Genomic DNA, 23,054 nt, shown 5'->3' with positions numbered 1-23,054 from the left:
ATTGTAACCAGCACAATAGAGATGCTTCCTCAGTATGTCTGTTTTCATAGTGTCTTCAAATCCAGCATCTCTTATACACTTTGGGCCATATTTCAAGTGTCCACCCCAGCAGCTACCATGATGGACAGTCCTGATGAGAGATTTTTGTTCGTTTTGTTTGGGGTTTTGTTTTGTTTGTCATAGAGGTTCAAGGCCCAGGGTGGCCTTGAACTTACAGAATTCCCCTGCCTCTATTTCCCAGGTGCTGGAATATGCCACCACACCTGGCTTCCAACAAGAAATTCTTAAAGCAAAGAGCCAAGGCTCCTTCAATGAGGACAGGTGGAGTGGAATGTGATGGAAAGAAATAGAACTGCCAGGTTAGGGGAGCTGGGAGGTTAGGAGCAGCTGGGAGGTTAGGAGGAGCTGGAGTTCAGGAGGAGCTGGCAGTTTAGGGGCAGCTGGGAGGTCAGGAGCTGGGAGGTTAGGTGGAACTGAGCTCAAACTCCAGCCTTCATTTCACCACATGTATGATCTTGCTCAGCTCACTTTGCCTGTGAAGTGGATTTCCAGGTTCCTCCCGGGTCTCACAGGATCCTAATAAACAACACCAGAAAATAGACTGTAAAGCAGGTGACAAACTCAGATGGCCACTCGCTGTACACATACTGGTGCTACTATCACAAATTTTAAGAAAGGGAAACACAATAGCATTTTATCTTACCAACATTCATTTTTAGCAAAGTAAATCTCTGTTTAAATAGTCCAGTTACACTCCTTTTAACCTTGCAATAAAGAGTTACTGTGGGGGAAAAAGAATTAAGGAACTCCCTAGGCACAGTCTCCGGTTTGATTTTGCCTCTGGTGACTTTTCACAAACTCTCCTTTGCCACATGGGGTCAGCATGCCTGCAAGGCCTGCCTGGGAATTAAGTCATTTTCATTACTTGTAAGAGACTCTAGAAGTTAGGAGTGTAGAACTGGGTCAGAAAGAAAGGCGAATGGAGGGAAATAAATACTACTAGGTCCAGGAGGGTAATGCTATAAATTTAAAAAGAAAGGATGTTGATAAATGAAACATGTATGCTGTATGTGCTATAGGTAGTAACCTATGTTGTACATTTTTTTTGTATCACATGTGTTAGGGGTCACGTGCGTGCGTGCGTGCGTGCGTGCGTGTGTGTGTGTGTGTGTGTGTGTGTGTGTGTGTGTGTGCCACAGTATACTTTGGGAGTCAGAGGATAACTTGGAGAGTCATTTCTCTCCTTCCACCATCTGGGTCCCAGCAAGTGACTACCCACCGGGTCATTTGACTAGCCTTTAGTTCCCTTTTTCTGTGTCATTGTTTGCTTTTTTAATTGGGACTAGGGAGATGGCTCAGTGTGTCAGTGTTTGCTGTGTGAGCCTGGGGACCTGAGTTCAGACTCTCGGTGCCCAAGTAAAAAACTGGGTCCAGCTGAATGTGCCTGCATCCCCAGGGCTTTCAGCAGAGACAGAATGGTGGCTGGGGCATACTGTCCAGTCAGTCGAGCCAAAATGAAGAGAGCTCCAGGTTCAGTGATAGACTCTGTCTCAAGCAGATATGGCAGAAAACCACCGAGGAGAACACTAAAGGTGCTCCTTTGACTATTAGTTTTTATTATGCATGCTATAATAAATGACAATTATAGAAAAGGTGATCTATAGACTTGGAGAAGTCAATACTATTCTGTAATTACATTACCTAGTGATAATGACATTATTGCTTTCCTATTTTTTACAGATATTTTCCTGTATCTGTAAGCACATATTTGTCCTAAATGTATCTACTTAGGGTGAAATTGATGGGTCTCTCACCAGGGACCAGGAAAGCATTTGAGGAATTCAGAACCAAATGAGGAGTGTTTACTTAAATTAAGCTAGAAATAATTAGGGATGGCCCAGTCTTAATTTTTAAAATCCTTCCTGCTATTTTTTTTCCATAAAGAATGTAGATGAGGTGGCTGGAGAAATGGCCTGGAGGTTAAGAGCACTTATTGCTTTTCCAGAGGACCTAGGTTCCATTCCCAGCACCCACACATAATACTTTACAACTATCTGACCCCAGTCCCAGGGATTCTGATGCCCTCTTCTAACCTCTGTGAGCGTCATGCATACACGTGACACACATACATATGTGCAGGCAAACACTCATACACACAAAAAAAAGTAAATCTAAAAAAAATTAAGAATATAGATGGACAGGTGATGGTGGTACACACCTAGCACTCAGGAGGCAGAGGCAGATAGATCTCTGTGATTTTGAGGCCAGCCTGGTCTATAAAAGTGAGTTCCAGGACAATAAGGGCTACACAGAAAAACCCTGTCTCAGAAAAAAAAAAAAAAAATATATATATATATATATATATATATATATATACAGAGAGAGAGAGAGAGAGAGAGAGAGAGAGATGAATAGACAGAAAAGCAGGGTGTGGTTGAACACACAGAGATGGGAGGATTATCAGTTCAAGGTTATCCTTAGCTGGATTGCTAGTTCCAGGCCAGCCTGTGCTACATGAGACCTTGTTCCCAAAACAGAATGTGAGTGACTTCTGTGTTAAAAATGAATAAATTCAATTACCAATTTTAAATGGTCCAAATGATTAATAAAAAGAAGAAGGAGGGGACCCACGTGTGAGGCTAAAGAAGCCCAAAGGTCACTTGCACATGCCGAAGGTCAATGAGAGCCCGAGGCTTGGGAAACTCCCCTCATCCTCTCCTCCTCTCAGTCTCTCTCTCACTTACCCATTCTCTAGAAAATGATGAAGGACAACAACCTGGTACGCCATCTGGACGCCTGTGAGACCATGGGCAATGCCACAGCCATCTGCTCAGACAAGACAGGCACGCTGACTACCAACCGCATGACCGTGGTACAGGCCTACGTAGGCGATGTCCACTACAAGGAGATCCCTGATCCCAGCTCCATCAATGCCAAAACCATGGAGCTGCTGGTCAACGCCATCGCCATCAACAGCGCCTATACCACCAAGATCCTGGTAAGTGGGCATGGGAGCATCCTCCATAGTGGAATATCTGACTCAGCTGCTGATTCTGAGGTTCACAAAATGGGCAGCACGGCTCCTAACTTCCTTCTAAGATGGCTGCGATGTTAGTGAAACCCAGAGATACTATCATTGCTATTTATTACTGGTGATTGCTGTGGTTTAGATATTTATTTTTAATTCCTGCCATTGAACCCCCCCCCAAAATACACACACATACACACACACACAATTTCAAAAATAAACACTTTTTTTTCCAGACAAAATTTCACTGTGTAGCTCTAGCCTGGGACTCAGAGATTCATCTGTCTCTGCCTCCTGTGTGCTAGGATTAAAGGCATGTGCGGCCACATCAGCCATATTGATTAGCTTTTACCACATGTCAAACTGCTCCAAGTCAGATCTCAGAGCAGCTGAATACAGTAGGCACTCAGTGTGAACAGGCTCCAGGCCACCACTGGCTCAGAAATATGCAAGAGAGGACTGGAGAGACAGTTCAGGTAGAGCGATTGACTTGCAAACACAATGACCTGAATTCAATACTCAGACTCACTGTTAGAAAGCCAGGTATATGAACCCGTTAAGTGGCTCTTCAAGTTGAAGAAGGGCTGCTGTAGGGCCCAGCCAGCACTGTTCTGACTCCAGTACTTATATGGTAAAAGGAGAGAATCGAGTCCCTAAAACCAGAGTTATTCTCCAACCTCTTCATGTGAGGCCTAGCATACCTGGGCCCATTATCAAGCCCCAGGTCAATGAGAGATACCATCTCAAGCAGCATGCTGGAAGGTTCCTGAGGAAAACACCTGATGTCCTCCAGCTACCACCTGTAATGTGTGTGCACATCTACACACATGCACTCACCTCCACACACAGAAACCAATGCATAGACACACAAATATGTACATCAGAGCCTGAACCCTGTCAGCCTCCCTACAAGCCAAGTTTGGCCACTTGTCCTCAGTAGTCCCGTTGAAGACAGAGAAAGGCAGAAAAGGGGAGGGGGAGTGTTCATTCAGTGTGGTCACATTAGGAAGAACAAAGAGGTCTAGAAACTTCACCCCAAGTCCATCTTCAGGGTCCAGACACAGGGTTTATGCAAAACCAAACAGCCCAACACTGAGTTGCATGGACATTGGCAATTTGCAGGCTTTGTGTCTTGTCCTTACACCCTGGCAATGCAGAAAAACAGCCATTTCTTAGCATTTACATTGCATGGTGTCTATGTCATCAAGAGATGGATTAAAGTAGGATATGCATGGGTTCTACTGCACCATTTTAACAGAGGGACTTGGGCCTCTGAGGACTTCAAGCTGAGCCTCATCCCACCTCTCCTGGCCTTCCTCATGCCTCTCAGCTCAGGTGGACAGCTGTGCTGATGGGGGTGTGGAGTGGAGTACTAGGTCCAGGCTGGTTCATCTCTGCTCTGCATGCTGTCACCGCCTCGGCCAGGCTACTCTGGGTGTGTCCACAGGAAGACAAGAGGGTTCTGAGAGAACAGAGGCTGTGCATGCACTCTGGAGACCTGAGCTGGGAGCTGCCACTTTGTCATTTTGTCATACTGGTCAATATATACGCATCAGGAGATTAGCTCCAGGGGATGGCCCATGGCCCCTCTCGTGGGGAAGTGCTGGGAAGAGCCTGGTTTCAGAGAGGGGAATCAGGGTGGCCACTTCACAGTATCTCTTGGAGGGTGCTGGTGTTACAGAAACAACACCCTGGATGAGACTCAGCTAACTGGCCCATGCTCCCTGCTTGGTTCAGAAGCACTGTGGCCTCTTGGTAATTAACCAGACTTCTCCCATCCAGATGTTTGCTGCTGCCCAGCTGTAGGGTGTTTCTCATCCTCTGCAGCTGTGCTGCAGCCCCGGCCCCCCTCCTGTCCCTGAGCCTGCCCTGTCCCTCGTTAGTGTGGGCCTATAAAGAGCCACCAGAAGTGCTGTGTCCTTGAGGAGCCTGTGAGTCAGTCACAATGGGGCCAGAGCTAGTGAGGGGAGGAGAAGGCTCAGCTGTCCCCTCCACCAGCTGAGTAGTGTTGCTGCCACCCCGGGGCGGCAGGCTAAGGGAAGCAAAGTGACAAAGGGGAAAGTAGGTCGGAGAACATGTATGATAGAGCACTGGGGGGGGGGGGGTGCTGCCAGAAATGACAACATTCTTATCTTCTTTGTTATGAGAAGTTTTTCCGCCAGCCTGGTTCCACCGCCGCGCCAGCCCCAAATAACACACAGAGACGCTGTATTAGCTATCAAGCTGTTAGCCTGTTACTTGTATTTCTCATTGGCTAGCTCTGCCTTAAATATTAACCCATTTCTATTAATCTAAGTATTTCCACATGGTCTCATCTTACCGGAGAGAGGGCCCAGAGTTCTACCCTGTTAGTCCCACATCTTGAATCTACTCCCTACTACTTCCTCTCTCCTCCTTGTCTCCTAGTCCCGCCTATCTTGCTTTCCTATTGGCCAACAGTGCTTTATTCATTAACCAATACGAGAAACATGTTTACAGACTGACATCTCCCATCACTTCTTTACCCCGATTCAGAGGCAGGGAAGATCAGCAGTGCTTTATTCTGTTCCCCAGGCTTCCTGAAAATAACCGAGACACTGTTAAAGATTGTGTCCTGCAGATTTAGCAGAGAGGGCAGGCAGTTCCCAGAGCAGGGTGGTGGGAGTGGCCATGGATGCGTTGCCTACCGTGGGGTAGGCTTGGATTGAGATGTCTATCCTCAGGAGTCCAATTAAAGACAAGAGAAAATCAAGAAAAGGAAGGTCTACCCAGTGTAGCCATGTTGGTAAGAGGAACAAAAAGGTCTAGAGACCCACTCCTACCCAAAGTCCTGACACAAGGTTTGTTTAAATAGAAGGCAAGGGGTATATACAACTAAGCCATCCTGTAAGGGTGTGGTCTCACCCTTCACTGACCCATTATTGTCTGGGCTCCAGTCTGTCCAGCAAGATGGTCTGATGAGTCAGACCAGTGAGAGCTCTTGCAGGAGACTGGCTCCCCTCTGGCTAGCACCAGACTCTGCCTTTTCCCTTCTCCCAGTCTAAGATTCCTGGGGAAATTGCCAGTGTCTTGGCATCAGTAGTCTGATAAGCCAAAGGGAGGCACATGTATGTCCCATTAGAATATCTTTATGCTTGCCAGGACCTAGGGTACTGATTTATAACACAAGTTGGGATGTCACTCACTTCTTGGGCAACAAGTTCCCTTGCTGTGGCACAAGGCTTATCACCCTAGGACCCATGTGCCTGTCTTTCTGTGTCTTTCCAAAAATGCTCTGGCATACAGTTAGTTCTCTTTGCTGTGGGTTAACACCCATTAGCATAGGAGCTGGTGGTATAAGTAAGTAGTGGTTAAAATGCATATGCTGGCCTGACTTCAAACCCTTCCCTAGCTGTGTGAACAAAAGAAGTTACTCTACCTCTCCATTCTGTTTCTCGGGGGGAAATGATTGGATTGTGGTGAGGATGAAGTGAGTTTGTGAGTGGCAGGTGCCAGCTCAAGGCCTGGTGTGTGGCTGGCATGTGGTAGAATTGCTGTCTTTACTCATCAGTGGATCGCCCTGCTAGGAGGACTCCTCTGATAGCAAAACAGAAGCTGGAAAACCATCAGACAATGGGACATTGCTCTGGGTAGGAAGGGGGTCTTCCCCAATGCCTGACAGGCAGCTAGAGGCAAAGCCAGACAACCTCGGCCCTAAACATACCTACTCCATCAGAAGGCCCAAATCAGGTTCTGATTTTCAGAACCAACCACTACATCCCCCTGTGCTGGGCTTGGGAATGGCTTAGAGTCTAGAGGGTCAGCTTCACACCCAGGCCCTTCCAGTCACATAGGGCTAATGGGGTCTTGGCACTTCCTTTCCTGGTCCAAGTGAAGCCTGAGAAGAGACTTGAGCAGAAGTTCATTGTCTTTGTTGGTTTCTCTTGCTATAATCACACACCATGAGCAGAAGCAACTTGGGAAGGAAAGGGTCTTACATTTCCAGATAACCTTCCATCACTGAGGGAAGTCAGTGCAGGAACTGATGCAGAGGCCACGGAGAGGTGCTGATTACCAGCTGGCTCATCATGGCTTGCTCATCTTGTTTTCTTATAGCACCCAGGACTACCAGCCCAAGGGTTGCCCCACCCACTGTGTACTGGGCCTTCCCACATTTAGAAAATACACTACATACATGCCTATAGGCCAACCTTGTGGAGGCATTCTTTCAATTAAAAGTCCCTCTTCCCAAGTCAGGTGTAGTAGTACATGCTTTTAAATCAAGCCTTTAGGAGACAGAAGCAGATGGATCTCTGAGTTCAAGGCCAGCATTGTCAACAGAGAGAGTTCCAGGGCAGCTAGGACTTCACAGAGAAACCTTGTCTCTTAAAAACAAAGACAAGAAAAGTGTCTCTTCCCAAATAACTGTCTAGTCATGTCAAGTAAAACTAGCCAATATATCCATTTACCCTGTAAGCCAAACTTGGAGCTCCAAGGGACAGTTTGAAACGTGTAAGAGGAAATGGCAGGAAAGACTGAATATCTTTCCACTGGGGCTGGGATAAGAACTTGGCAAGGGACACAGGGTTCTGGCCAGGGCTGACTCCTCCATGCTGTTTAACCCTCCATGTAAGAAACTATTCTTGTGCTCTTAGTGTCTCCTGAAGCCTCTATGCTCTTTGACAGTGAGCAGCAATTAAGTCATCTCTGGTCCACTGGAATAGACTTCTGAGAAATACTAGATGGAAGTGGGATAAGTGACTTTATAGGTAAATAGATATATTATCAGTGGGTGAAGGAGAGGGAGGGAAGGAGAGAAGGTAAGAGGGAGAGAGTGATGCTATGGGTAAATAGATGGGCAGATGAGGGATGTATGGATTTGAATGGATAAGTGGGGGATGAATGGGTTTGATATAGTGAGTGGATGGATGAACTGTTAGATGGATATATGAATGCAGATGGATGGATGAACTGTTAGATGGATATATGAATGCAGATGGATGGATGGATGGATGGATATGAGCCACTATAAGTGCATAGGTGGTTGAATGGATGTGGATGGTTAGATGGATGTATGTGGGTAAATGGACAAATAGGGATGGATGGTTGGGTGGATGGATGGATGGATGGATGGATAGATGGATGTGGGTGGATGGATAGATGGATGGATGGATGGTTGATTGGATAGATGATGAGGATGTATGGATGTATGTATGTATGGATGGATGATGGATGGATGGATGGATGGATGGATGGATGGATGATTGAGTGGATATATGAATGAGGATGTATGAATGGATGATGGATAAGCATGAATGAGTGGATGGATGGATGGATGGATGGACAGATGTAGGTATGATGGTAAGAGTCTCAGAAACATCCCCAAACCTCTTTCCATGGCAACAAGTAGATATTAACCCCAGATCCAGACCATGGCAGCACCAGCTCTCAATTGCTGTCTCCAGACTGCTGAGCTGGACTCTTCCCAAAGCATCCTTGGCTACAAAGACTGCATTCAATGGTCCAGAGACCTCTTGGTTTGCATGTACCTTTTATTCCTTAGAACTGGAACAAACAGAACTGAGGTGTAACTCAGCTGGCAGGATGCTCACCCAGCACTCATGAAGCCGGGTATTCAATCCTTCCCTGCATAGCCCACATGATGGCTCACACAAGGAGTCCCAGAGCTCTAGAAGGTGTTAAGACCGTGATCTGAAGTTTAAGGTGGCTCCTGGTCACTACATAGCAGAGGGCCCCAGAGAATTCCAGAGGAGCTCTCAAGGGGCAGGAGAGCAATGGCATTCCAGGCAGGTGTAGAGACCCACAGAGACCCACAAACCTAGAGATACTCAACTCATTCTGGGGTGAGAGATGAAGCTTGGAGTCTGAGGTGTTGCAGGCCACAGATTAGCCTCTGATAACCCCAAGCCCCCAGTCCTCAGGAGACCCACAGAAGCACAGATAGAGCACCCTGTGAGGGCTGAGGTGACAGGCAGGGAAACTGGGGAAAGCCCTGTTGGTCAGGCTCAAACCCAAGCATCATCCCTCAGAGAACAAGCATTTTTTTCCACTCAGTGTGCATGGTTATAAACTAGACTTGACCTCCAAACAAAGCTGTGTGAGTCATCTTTTTTTGTTACAAATTGCTTTCCTGCCTAAGAAATCTTATTGCAAGCTCTTTGCCTTTGTACTCTCCGGCTCTTTGAATCTCAAGACTTCTGGCTTCTTGTCACCCTGCCCTTCTCAGAGAAACAGCCAAGTGTTCCAATGAAAATGGCTTTCCTTGGAGTCAAACGGCTCTCAGCCTCCTTGGGAAGACATGCGCTTTCACCCACATCCACTCTTGCCTAGTGGACGCTCCCGGGCGGATGTGGGCTCTTGAAAGCCGGCAGGCCTGGTACTTAACATCTGAATATTAAATGGAGGATGGCTGAGTGGAGCTGAAGCCATGTGAGAACCCACAGAGGACATGTTTCTGAAAACATGAACTGTGGAGAAAGAAGGAATCTCCCTGGAGCAAGACCTGGATCAGAAGGAATAAAGTCCTGACAAGGTAGTTTCTGAACAGATGAGTCCAGTTGTGCCTTGTTAGAAGCCCTAGGGTTCCCAGGGTGCCTTACCTAAGGTGGCTACAATGCTGCCTGACCAGGAAGCCTGAGGAATGCTCAAACGGTAGTAAGATCTGATGATTGTGTCCCTGTGGGGCCAGGCTGAAGGAAACCTAGGGAGAGTAAAATGGTTGTGGGAGGTAGAGATGCCCTCCATTCAGGTCCTGGCTCAAATGAGTCTAGATGTCAGTCTACTAGTCAGACCACATCCTGCAGCTAGACTCTGGCCAAGATAGGAAAACCAAGGAATGTGGAAGAACCCAGAAGGGACTTTGCAGATATGACGTACATGGTGTATCAGGAAAGATAAAATGACAGGAACCACCAATGGTAAACTCAGCAGCAATCCTGGTTTTCATCTTTTACAAACAGAATCTCTTGGGAAAGAAGTCTAGAGAAAGGGACCCCAGACAGGGATTCTAGTTCTGATAAGGCTATTAATAACAGCTTCCTACCCTGTGCCCTACACTCCATATGCACACCCTCACACCAAGACACACCCTCACACCAGGACACACCTCACACAGGGACACACCTCACTCTAGCACACACCTCACACCAGCACACACGCTCTTACCAGCACATACTCTCATGCCAACATATACTACATGTTGCTACACATCATATGTAACAGGATACCACAACATATAATACACATCATAAACATACATCACAGCAAATACCATACAATACATAACACACTTTTCACACAACCCCATATAACACATCACAAAGAGCAGCATACATAGAATGTACTTCATATAGCCTATACCCTCATGCCATTCACACTAAACATCACAGGACATAGAGCACATGGTTCAATGTACAGTCTGTGCACATGTCACACACCACCACCCACCATGTACAACATACAACAAACATACACACTATTGCATGTGCATATTATATACCACAACACATGCATGCTACCCACTTGTAATATATAACACACCCCTCCCAGCCACTGCATACACCATACACACATACCATATGCCATCAAAATACCACACACTACACACATGGCAGAGCTTAGTCCATATGAGCAACACATACATATGAGCAGTCCATATATAGCATATGGAGCTTGGGAAGGTCCCCAGCATTTTGCTTCCCATGTCAGAGGGACTCCTGTGTGCTGGGCACCCACACATCCACCTGCTCCCCAGCCTCTCAGAAAGATCCCATGGTTCACTAGTGTAGCTCAGTGGATGACTTGGTCACCTCACTCTCTTCAGGAAACCTAGTTCCTGGGCTAGAGATGACTCAGAGGTGAAGAACACTGGCTGCTCTTCCAGAGGTCCTGAGTTCAATTCTCAGCAACCATATGATGACTCACAGCCATCTGTAATGAGATATGGTGCTCTCTTCTGGGCTGCAGGAATGCACGCAAGCAGAACACTGTATATATAATACATAAATAAGAAACCTAGCTCCTGAGAAGCTCTTGGGGAGGCAGGCCCTTAGGTGACAGTTGTGGGGGGTCAATTCTGCCAAAGTTCACTGGTCTCCTATTGACAGCAGGCCACATAAACAGAAGGTTTATCAGTCAACTGGATAGTCTGTCGTTGGCTGTCCCCAGTGCTGGAGTGAGGCTATTATGCAGCCCCCTGACTGTCACACTCAGTGAACTGTGAAGGAAGGGTCTACACTGTTCCAGAGGGAGACAGGCCATCACAGATCCAGGGACAGGTACTAGCTCAGCTACATCTGAACAATGCCACTCTCCTCCTGGGGTCTCAGAGTATACAACTCTAAAATGGGAAGAGCATACCTCCTGGGAGCCATGAGGATGCAGCCTGAGGGTCATGAGAGCAACTGCTTCAACAGGAAGCAGAGTCAACTTGGATGCAAATGGTCAATCTAGCGACTAATCCAAGCATTGGGGGGGAGGGGCGGGGTTGAGGATGGTATTTAGTCCCAGAGAACCAGTCCTGTGGACAATCACCAAATAGCACTTTATCTTATGTCTGTGACAGATGTCCAAGAGAAACCAGCTTTGAAAGAGGGATAGGTCATTTTAGGTGGTTTTGGTCTGTGATCAGTGGGGCCATTGCTTTTGGTCTGTGGTGAGACCATATATCATAGTGGGTGCATGCGGCAGAGAAAGCCAGTCACGGTGGTGCCAGTAAGTCAAAGAGGAGGAGACTGGAGTCTAAGGAGAAGTCACTCAGTGACTCTAAGACCTCCCACTCTGCCCCTCCTCTCTAAGATTCTGCTACCTCCTAAAGGTGTCTGTCTCTAAGGTGTTTGACTTGTAGAGGATATTTAATACTTAAATCATTGGTTACCATGGAGTTTGTTTGGGTGCTTTCCTTCATTGTAAGAAAAACATGTACCATGAAAACTGACCATTTTAGCCATCTTGACCCTTTCAATCATCTTTAAACATATGAGTTGGTAGGATGATATGTATTCCCATGGCTGTGACCCATCCATACACTTGTCATCTTGCAAAACTGAACCTCTGGCTACATTGACACCAACCTCTCATGCTCCTCCCTGAGTTCCTAGCAGCAGCCACTCAGCCTCCCGTCTCTATGAGTTGATACCTCTTAGATCAGACTATTTGTGTCTGGTTTATTTCTCTTAGCACAATGTCCTCAACTTCACCCATGTAATAGCAGATATCAAAATGCCTTTCCTCTTTAAGACTCATAGTGCATGTAGACCTCAGTTTGTGTCTCCATTCACCCATCAGTTGCTTCCACAGCTTAGTTGCCATGAATATGAGTGCATTATTTTAAAAAGATACTGGAAGTACACTTTACTCTGTGACACAGCTTCTCTACATTGGGTGTTCTGCAGTGTCTGCATCACCTTACATTCCCACCAGTAGCGTACAAGCGTTCCAGGTACTCCACGTTCTTGCAAACATTTGTCACTTCTTGAAGCTTTTGTTACTTAGTAGTAGCATCGTAATGTGTATGAGGTGATGTGTGCTTGGGCTTTAATTTTATATGTTTGTGGGCATGCCGGTATGATGTGTGTGAGGTCCACACATGCCATGGCACACTTGTGGAGGTCAGAAGGCATCTTTACGGAATCAGCTCTCGCTTCAGCACTGTGGCTTCCAGGACTTGAAACTAGGTCTTCAAGCTTGGCAGCAAGTGCCTTTACCCACTGAGCCATCTCACTATCCCTTAATCCCATTGTTTTCCAACTGTATTTATTGTTTATAACTCTTCAATCATCTTGTACTGATTTCACTGCATTCACTCCCCAGCACCAAAAGACAGAAGCATCAATGGCCCAGCTATGATGGTCCAATGGTTACACCCTGCACTACTCTGGGACTTAATACCCAAGTAAGGGTGGGGAGCCCTAGGATGGATTCAGGATACATGTGGCAGCCCCAGGCCTGGCTTCAGCAGCTGTGCATCCAGAGCAGCTTATTTCTCCCCTTTCCCTGGAGATGGGAGAGGGGAGTTGCAGCCTCTCCCTCTGAGCAGGCACAGCCCCCGCCACAGAGCAGGAGACCCATAGAGAAGCCACCTTCTGCAGCTGGAACACAGGGCAAAACCTCAGAGTTTGTCAGGGTGAAAAAAGTCAGGAGCAAAATGGGAAAGGCAACCAACCGCTTCTTAGTAACGCACGCACGTAGGCGATTTCAGAGCTCAAGTTCAGAGAAACAAATTGAATTAAGGAGGAGGCAGCTCTGCCATTTGCAACACTGGATTGTTTGAAATCCTTTTAGAGGAAAATTAAAATATTTCACAGAGGGTAATAAAATGCCGGGTGCTTGGCAGGCATGACTGCTCAGCTCTCTTGGGCAAATAAGTAATTAGGTATTTTTATTTAAGGCCTCAGTGTCGTCATTTTCTTTCATTAGTGGAGGGATGGAATGCTGTTGTGGAAAACACCAGAAAGTTAGTTATAATATTAGTTTTTAAAGTACAATATAACTGCATTTAGTAAGCCAAAGGGAAGGTCTTGGGATTTATTTTCTCAAAAAAGAAAAAAAAATGTTTTATGGGAAGTATCTCAGAGATGCCCCTGTCTCACAGTGACCTGATGCCATCCAAAACCCTTGATGTGGAGTCTCAGGTTAGATGGGCCGAGGGAGCCAGGAGATGTTCTGAGCTTCGTGCCTGTCCTAGGCACTAGATCACTGCTGAGGAACCCGCCACTCAGTCCTGCTCCACCATCCCTCTCCACATTCTGCTGATGTGGAAATGGTTGATGTTTTTTCTCTGTTCCAAACCCTCCATTCCACAGATGAGGAAACTGTGGGCGTATTTAAAATGTTCTTTCCTTTCTGGCACCCATGGGTTTTGGGGCCACTGCCTGTCAATGTCTATATCCCTACATAGCTCTGGTCTACACCCCAGGCCTGAGCCAGGGCTTCAAGAGTGGAGAATAAACCAGGACATACCCCATCAGTGAGGGAGGGCTCACCCCAGCCCTGAGCCACTGGTACATGCTGACATCTTTTTTTGTAATTAAGTTTTATTGTGTTTTATTTCTGTGCACATGTGGGTGGCTTATATATGTGTCTGTGTGGAGACTGTGTGCGTGTGTGTGTGTGTGTGTGTGTGTGTGTGTGTGTGTGTGCGTGCGTTTGTGTGTGTGCGTGCGCGCATGCTTACAGAGGACAGAAGGGGTGTCACAGGCATTTGTGTTATAGGCATTTGGGAGCTAACCAGGATGGACTCTGGGATCCAAACTCTGGCCTCATGATTGAATAGTAAGCAAGCCCTTACAACTGCTGAGCTCATCTCTCCAGCCCCCAAGCTGGCATCTTTAATCTGCCTCCTTGCCCCAGGTGCTCTCTTGGGCCATATAAAGGAGGGTAAGATGGAGATTCAGATAGCCCCTTTTTGCAAGACTGGTCTGAGACCCAGACAAAGCCACTTCTGAGGTGGAGAGAACACAGGCTGACCATTGGTATTTGTTGCCCTCCAAAACCTCTCCAGGCATAAATAGGACTATCTCCAGCAGCCATTACTGTTCCCCGAGACCTGCCACCCAAGTAGCTACATAGTAATTTTCAGTGAGATGCGTGGATGTGTGTCTGGGGGAGGGGATGAAGGAGGGAATGTGAGCACTTACAGAGCTGCCTTCCCAGCAGCCACTTGTGCACTTGTCCCAACTCCACCCTGACTGCTCATATACAAGTCTCTTGTACTGGCCGCCTGTCCTACATCCTCCCCAGCCAACTAGCCCACCTTGAGCCATCATCGCAAATAGTAGGTAAGCACCTACTATGTGCTGGGTCCATGCTTGCCCTGGGAACTTGGAGAGAATTAGAAGACAAGAAATGGACCCACACAGGAGATATCTGAGCATGTCCACCAGGTGCTGAAGGCTGTGTCAAAGGAGCAGATGGAGAGAAGGGAAAGAGAGAAGAACCAGGAGAAAGTTTGTGATTATTTGTAGAGTTTAAAAGAAGCACCCTGGTGACCAGCTTCACAAATGGACTGTGGCGTGGCTGATTGGCAGCAGTGGATTGGCCACTCCACTCAGAAAAGGCCAGTGTGTGTGTGTGTGTGTGTGTGTGTGTGTGTGTGTGTGTGTGTGTGTGTGTGTGGTGTGTGGGGCTGGGAGTGTGTGGGTGTGCAGGTGAGTATGTGTATGTGTCAATATCTTCCTCAATCACTCTCCCCTTTATTTTTTTTTAATTTATCGAAACAGGTTCTCACTATATAATTCAGGCTGGCCTCCAGACTTACAGAGATCAACTTGCCTCTGCCTCCTGAGTGCTGGAATTAAAGGTGTGCGCCACAATGCCCGGCTCCACCTTATTTTTGAGAGAGTCTCTTACAGAAGCTGGGTTCACCAAATTTGCTTGGCTATCTGGCCAGCAAGCTCCAGAGATCCTGCTGCCTCTGCGTCCCCAGAACTACCAGGGTTTCCTGTGGACACTGGGAGTCCCGACTCAGAGCCTCATGCTGAGTGGCGGGCACTATATGGCTTCTCCCCTCCCCCGTTTGGTCCTTTTTTAAATGTAGCAGAAATAGCTGTTCTGTAGGTTCTAACCTAAGTCAAAACCAGGAGGATGGCCCACCCACACCCACACTGTGAACATGCTCCTGATAGGCATGAGATACACGGGACACCTGGTCTCAAGGGGCTTATGCTGAGTGAAAAGGCCAGTTTCCATCAACGACATCCTATATGATTTCATGTATGTCCCATGCTTGACATGACTGGCATAGGCTGGCGCTGTGGCTCAATGGGTGAGCACATGGTAAAGCACTTGCTCAGCATGTAGGATCAGGATTTGATCCCCAGCACTGCACAGAAAGAAAAAGAGAAATGAGGTAAGAAGAGGTGTGGAAACTGGTGGCTAGAGGCAGAGAGAGAGCAGACTGTGGCCATCAAAGAGTGGGACAGGGATGCAAGAAAGGTGTCCTGTTTAGACATCATGGTGCTTCCAGGAATCGATGTCATGCCCTGGTAAAGAACCAGATATACATGTATGCATGTGGGGTCTGAATGGGGTTGCTGTGACTGTGTCTGCATCCCCTGCCGTGTTGATATTGTTTCTGTGGTGATGTGGGGGGGGCTAACACTGGGAGAAGCTATGAGGAGAGTATTGGAGGACCTCCTCTGTTAGCTTTCATCAACAGTTATCTTACAATAAAATAGCACATCACACACCCAAGGATGATTAAAAACAAATTGAAGACTGAGACCAGTTCTGGGTCAAATGCTGAGTTCTGCAGATGAGAAGAAATATACAGAGGGGTTCAACTTTAACCCACATGTTTTACTTTTCAAAAACAGAAAACCCTAGCCAGACATGGTGGCACATGCTTGTAATCCCAGCTCTTGGGAGCTAGAGGCAAGAGGATCAGGAGTTTTAGAACATGTTTGGCTGTGCACCAAGTTCAAGTTCAGCCTGAACTACACGAGGCAGACCCTGTCTCAAAACAAGCAAACATGAAAAGAATTTGAAGCAGTTATGTAGTTTTCTATTTCTTATATTATTATCTTTTTATATTGGAAATCATGCTGGTTGTTTTTTAATGTGACCCAAGCTAGAGTCATCTAGGTACAGGAACCTCCACTGAGAGAATGCCTTCATCAGATTGGCCTGTAGACAATATTTCAGGGCATTTTGTGACAGGCTCCAGGCCAATATGGGTGGTGTCATCCCTGGGCAAATGGTCTTGAATTGTGTAAGAAAGCAAGCTGAGCAAGCCATGGGGAGCAAGCCAATAAACAATGTCCATCCATGGCTTCTGCTTCAGTTCCTGCCTCCAGGTTCCTGCCTTGAGTTCCTGCCCTGGACTATGATCGGGAAATGTAAGCTGAAATACACCATTCCCTCCCCAAGTTGCTTTTAAGTCGTAGTGTTTCATTACAATAGAAAGCAAACTAGAACAGAAATCATTCATAACTTTTTAAAAAGCGAATTCTGCTTAATGACCTGCCCCAGAATCAGGACTAGCCCAAAGTGTCTCAGAGACCCACAGGATCTCAGAGGCCCATATCCTAGCCACCAGTGGCCCTGGACTCCTGACAGCTCAGCCGTGTAGCAGCAGCAGGGTTAAAATGACATAACCAGGGCAAGGCTTCCTCCGTGGCAAGTCCTGCCCTGCACAAGCCACCCCAATTCTCTCCACAGCCCCCAGAAAAGGAGGGCGCCCTGCCCCGGCAGGTGGGCAACAAGACTGAGTGTGGCCTGCTGGGCTTCGTGCTAGACTTGAAGCAGGACTATGAGCCGGTGCGCAGCCAGATGCCAGAGGAGAAGCTCTATAAGGTGTACACCTTCAACTCCGTGCGCAAGTCCATGAGCACCGTCATCAAGATGCCTGACGAGAGCTTCCGCATGTACAGCAAGGGTGCTTCAGAGATCGTGCTCAAAAAGTAAGCTGTGGATGTCTGGGTCACACGTCACCACCCTGTGCAGGCTGGACCTAAGCAAGTCACTGTCCCTCTGCACCTCAGTTTCCCCATTTGAACATTGGTCGATCCCAGAGACTCTCAACCCTGACTTGTCATGTGGTGTAGTAGAGTCAGCTCAATGAAAAAGAAAAAGGAGGTGGTGGTGGCCCACACCTTCCATCCCAGCCCTCAGGAGGCAGGCAGGAGACTCTCTGAGCTCAAGGCCAGCCTGAGACCCTCTTTCAAAGAGACAGAAAGAAAGATGAAAGGGAAGAAAGGAACAAATACAAACCATTGATTCCTGTCTTACTCCAGACAGCTCTGAGTGGAACCATGAAGGCTGGCCTACACCTTCATTTTGTTAGATGCTCCTCAGGCCAGCCCCATACCGAAACAAGGTGGAGAGCCACTAACCTCGGTTTAGAGCTTGCCAAGCCATCTCAGCTGAGGCACTGTTTCCTGCCCCCCCATTTGGAACCTCCCAAACATAGCATGCAACAGACAGGTCAGGGGCCTGAGGCAAATACTATTTAAAAAAAAAAAAAAAAAGGCCACCTAGTTGCACCCCTGCCTGTGACACCCAGGCCTGCTGAATGCACTGAGGCATTATGGGAGGTGGACCAGACGGGTATTCAGTGGCTAAGGTACGTGGGCCTCATCCAGCTCCTTCCCCTCCCTCCACCAGGTGCTGCAAGATACTTAGTGGGGCGGGTGAGCCCCGTGTCTTCCGGCCCCGTGACAGAGATGAGATGGTGAAGAAGGTGATCGAGCCCATGGCCTGTGACGGACTCCGTACCATCTGTGTGGCCTACCGTGACTTCCCCAGCAGCCCTGAGCCCGACTGGGACAATGAGAATGACATTCTCAATGAACTCACATGCATCTGTGTGGTGGGCATTGAAGACCCAGTGCGACCTGAGGTAGGTAGGCCCTGATGCCAGCGAGCTCAGGAGAAGAGGGCAGGGCTAGCGCCAGGCCAGTGAGTAACTCAAGAACTCTACTCAGCTTTCTGAGCTTCAGGTCCCCCTGCAACAGGACTGGGATCCTTCCCACTCTCAAACATTTCCACATAAAGCCAGTGTAGACATATTTAGCAACGGTCCACTTAGAAAGGAGAACCCAGAGCACAGTGTCCTGTCAGTGTAGCACCCTCCCTCTGCCCAGTGGTTTAGAGCTCAGTAATAGGGCCCCCGCCGCCAGCCTGCTAACACAGCCACAATCTGCCTTCAGCAGGCATCAGGGAGACAAGACTCCCAAGTCAATGACCAGTCACATTCCCAGCAGAAGAGACAGGTGCCTTCACCCATAAGAAAGGATGAGAGTGGTATGTGAAGTATTCCTCATGGGGTGCTGGGTGCACAGTCCAGCTCCAGGCTCTGTTAATTGAATCCGAATCCAGAGAGAAGGCCTGTCATGGTCACAGAAGAAGGGCTGTGTGGTCCGAGTCTGCCCATGCAGGATTAGGCTTTGTGGGAAAATGTTAGGGGCAGGCCAAGCATTCACCTTACCCACAGGGCCTGAAGCAGCTGCAGGAGCTGGATCCTCTTCCCTTAGGCCTCAGTGGGTCCTTATAGGCATTGGCGGACTACTGTCCTCCAACAGTGGCAAATTCAGTGTCCTGCCCTGCCCTGCCCTGCCCTGCCCTGCCAGTGTTCCCTTTGGACCTCCAGACACTCACTACTCTCTAAGAGTCCCAGTGATCCCTTTTTAAAAGTAGAGATAAGCAGAAGGGCTATCTGCAGGCTCCTACCTGGTACTTTAGGGTTCTGTCTTCCAAAGGATGGGTGAAACCAGGTTTCATGGACTTTGACAGCCAGGCAGCTACGAAAGGCATCAGAGCATGAGCAAAGGTATCAGACAAACCTGGATCCCTATGTGCTAGTATTGCTGGCCACACTGAGCCAATTACATAATCTCTCTGAGCCATATCAGAAGGGAGCACCTGGGAAGAGGCTGGGCAGGGCATGGGCAGTGACATACCACGATGAACCTCTGCTGTCTATACCCAGGGATTTCCAGTAAGGAGATAATAATAATAAAGCCATCCCTGGAGGCCTGAGCCCACTAACTGCTGGTGACAAGAAGCTGTCCTAAGAGGCTGAAAACCATCTTTGGGGACTAGAAGTTGACAGATCCCTGACAGGCAGACAGACAGGAAGAGGGCTACAACTCCAGATTGACCCAGCCCCAACCAGCCCTGGAAACATCCTTCCAGAGGACGATGATAAATTGCATGAGGTGCTAAAGGTTTTAGCTATCACCCACCCTTGTACACTTAACCAACTTAGAATTCCATGAAGTCAAAAATGCCAGAGGTGTCCTCTGCTCTTTCCGTTTTAAATGCTGGCCACTGAGGTTTGAACCTTAGTCTCATTCAGGCCCTTTCCCACTCATCAGTTTGGAGATGCACCCTGAAAGTCTGGGAGAGTTCCAAGGTCTCACTGTAAGTGACTGGTTGGATCCAGAGTAGACCTGGTGTCCTGGGCCTTGAACCAGGTACCATAGAAAGAAGCTAGGTGGAAAAGCCACAGAGAGCTCCATGCCCGGGGCCTTGGAGCAGGGCTAAGCCCCTGGTGCCTTTTAATGACAGTATTGTCTTCTAGAGTTCCTGATTCAAACACATAAATGGCAAGGGGCAGCTGAACACAAGCCCAAGCTTTGCTCCCAACAAGCCACCTGCTTCCTCAGAATGTTATCTTTTATCTATAGAATGGGTGTCCACTCAGGGGCCCTTTCCTTCCAGGATCTTCCATCTTTAGACCAGAGGCAGCTTCTAGAAGCTTCACACCCACGCCCATGCCCACACCCACTAGGCCTTCCATCAGTCCATCATCCTGCCCATCACCTTTCAGTCATCTAGCTGGACCCCATCTTACCCATGGCCCACAGGGGTGTGTATTCAGAAATGGATGCTATGGTGCCAGCAAGATGGCTTGGCTCAGTGGGTAAAAATGCTTATCATGCAAGCCAGGTGACGTTAAGTTTGATCTCTAAAATTCTATGAAGGTAGAAAGAGAGGGATAACTCTACAGAGCTGTTCTCTAACATGCACATGTGCAGTGTGACATAAAAATCATATGCACACACAATAATAATCTATTTTAATTTCTAAGGAATTGCAAGCTGCAGTTGGAAGCTGTAGCTTCCTCCAGTGGTAGCATATGATTAGGACAGCAGCTTTTACATGCCCCTCTGATATTCTCTCCTGGGTGATGTATCAGTTCTTTCTCATCACTTAAACAAAATACCTGACCAAAGCAATTTAAGGAGGGAAGGGTTTATTTGAGCTTATATTTTGGAGGGGCAGGCATGATGGCAGGCCAGTGAGGCACTGGTCACATGGCATCTGCGTTCAGGAAGTTGAGAGAGATGGATGCTAGGGCTCAGCTCACTTTCTCCTCATCATTCAGTCTAGGACCCCATCCCACGGACAGATACTGCCCATGGTTAGGGTAGATTTTCTCACTTCAAATAACCTAATCTGGAAAATGCCTCACAGCCATGGCCAGAGAGTTGACCCCAAGATGATTGCAGATGCTGTCAATGGCAGGTGATGTAAAGCATCACAGGTGCTGTGGGTAACATCTCCTCTCAGGGTTCAGTTTCCTGGTGTGTTGGACTGTATGAATCTCTAAGCTAAACCAGCAGAACTGTGAGATGGAGTGGGGTGGGGGGGGCCTTCTTTCTCCTGCTGAGACTTGAACCTAGAACCTCATTCCCACAAGGCCCCTAGTTCCCCCACACAATGAGCTCCTACCACACCACAGGCAGAGCCCCATCACCAGTTTTGTAAGTGACTTTCCCGAGGTGTCCCCGACTATATCAGGTGTCTCATACAGCTTTCCCAGCTCTGTCCTCTGTCCCTATGCCCAGAATATGGTTCCTGGAGTCACACAATGAGTGCCCTGTTCTAGGCTCTAATGTTGTGAGGCCCAGGAAGAGGGGGCTCTTTAGACTCTCCCAGGCTCACTCTTCAACTGCAGGTAAACACCCTTCACCTACCTCAGTTTCCCCACTGTCACACTGCCATCCTCTCCCAGGCCCACCATAGGCCAAGCAGCATCAAACATTCACCAAGGTTCCTACTTAAGACAATCCTAAAGCTGACAGAAGACAGCATGGAGGAAGCTGTGAATAGAGCATCGGTCCAGGACACGCTGGGGTGACCCTGGGGGTGTTCAGAGCCCTTGGCGTCACAGACACCGGCTGTCACCAGAAACAGCAGATGTTTAAAAGCCTTTATGTAATGACAACAGGAAGCACCCATTTCCTGGCTGCTTTTCCTCTGTGAGACTATCTAGGATAATTTTAGCGGAGGAAGCCACATTTTAAAATAGTTAACACTAGTTTTATTTATATGGAAAGCATATTTCAACCAGAGCCCTGCTCCTGAGATCTGAGTCTTGATCATCTACGTCCCCAGAGCTCAGAGCAACTGAATATCCCAATGCTGTTTGTTGAGTAAATGAGTGACTGACCAAAGAAAATCCTGAGCACAGTTTAAGGAAATGTCCCTTTGAGTTGGAGAGATCTAGCTGCTTCCTGAGGAGAGAGCATTGAGCACAGAAGGCTCACAGATAAAGGCTGAAGGGAAAGGGCATCCCAGGCCACAGGGACACAGTGGGCAAAGAAAAAAAAGGAAATGGCAAAGCACAGCCTTTCCTTACGTAATAAAATAATGGACATCATCAGCTGACAGAGAAGAAAGGTTCCATTGGGCTCACGGTTTCAGAGGCATCGGGTAGTTGGGCCCCACTGCTTTGGGGCCCGTGACAAGGCAGCAACACCGTGGTGGGAATGGTGAGAGGCAAAAGACAGAAGAGACGGGGGTCCCAAAGTCCCCTTCCAAGACACATCTCACAAACCCATCCCTTGAAGGTTCTGGCACCTCCTAATAGTGTCACCCTGGGGACTGAGACTCCAATATCACACTCTCAGAGAACACTCCAGGTCTAAACTACCTTGGGCACAACATGTGGGCCCCTTGTGGAAAACCCTATTGCGTGTATGAGAGGAAAGCCTATAGAAGCGGCTTGGAGCCTTGTTCTCCCAGACCTAGTTTGTTTGGCAAAGCCTAGAACGTGATCGACTTTTTCCTGTTAGGCAGTCTAAAAAGTCTGAGTCCTGGGCCAGATGTGGCGGCACATGCCTTTAATCCCAGCACTCAGAAGGCAAAGGCAGGTGGCTCTCTGTGAGTTCAAGGCTAGCCTCACTCTGTGACAGAGTCAAAAACAAAACAAAACAAGCAAATCGTGAGTCCTAAATTACACTACAAACCACCTTGTCTCCAGTGCAGGACTTCCCAAGACTCCTGGTGCCTACTGGAGCAACCCCCCCCAAAGCCCCCCACACACACACACACACACACTCACCCCACCCCCCACCTCCACCCCTCCACCACACACCTTCCCCTGAGTGGCTCCTAATGGCCTACAGCACAGCCCAGACCCCTCACACCTGGAGGTATTCCTCTGTTTACCTGAGATCAACAATGTGAACAGGACCTCCCTCTGTGTGCTATCTGCATGGCCTGAGGACCTGCATGCTACTTCACACAAGAGCCTCAGTTGTTTTTGACAGAAAAGTGGCTCAGAACTGGATCAAATACCCCTTCCTCCAGGAAGCTCTCT

General features: G+C 48.0%; 1 protein-coding gene across 9 annotated transcripts in view; it reads left to right on the top strand.

The window, feature by feature from the left end:
* Window positions 1–23,054, top strand: part of Atp2b2 (ATPase plasma membrane Ca2+ transporting 2) — a 173,056-nt gene that overhangs the window by 127,809 nt on the left and 22,193 nt on the right. For all 9 annotated transcript variants that reach the window (XM_051203563.1, XM_051203560.1, XM_051203559.1 and 6 more), the window contains 3 exons: window positions 2,756–2,998; window positions 17,165–17,406; window positions 18,110–18,344. In XM_051203563.1, coding sequence (XP_051059520.1) covers window positions 2,756–2,998; window positions 17,165–17,406; window positions 18,110–18,344 — 720 coding nt within the window. The remainder of the gene's footprint in view (window positions 1–2,755; window positions 2,999–17,164; window positions 17,407–18,109; window positions 18,345–23,054) is intronic.

This window comes from Phodopus roborovskii, unplaced genomic scaffold (genome assembly GCF_943737965.1).
Source record: "Phodopus roborovskii unplaced genomic scaffold, PHOROB, whole genome shotgun sequence".
In the NCBI taxonomy this organism is placed as follows: domain Eukaryota; kingdom Metazoa; phylum Chordata; class Mammalia; order Rodentia; family Cricetidae; genus Phodopus; species Phodopus roborovskii.
Note: the sequence above shows the minus strand (reverse complement) of the source record. Positions and strands in the feature narration are given on the sequence as shown.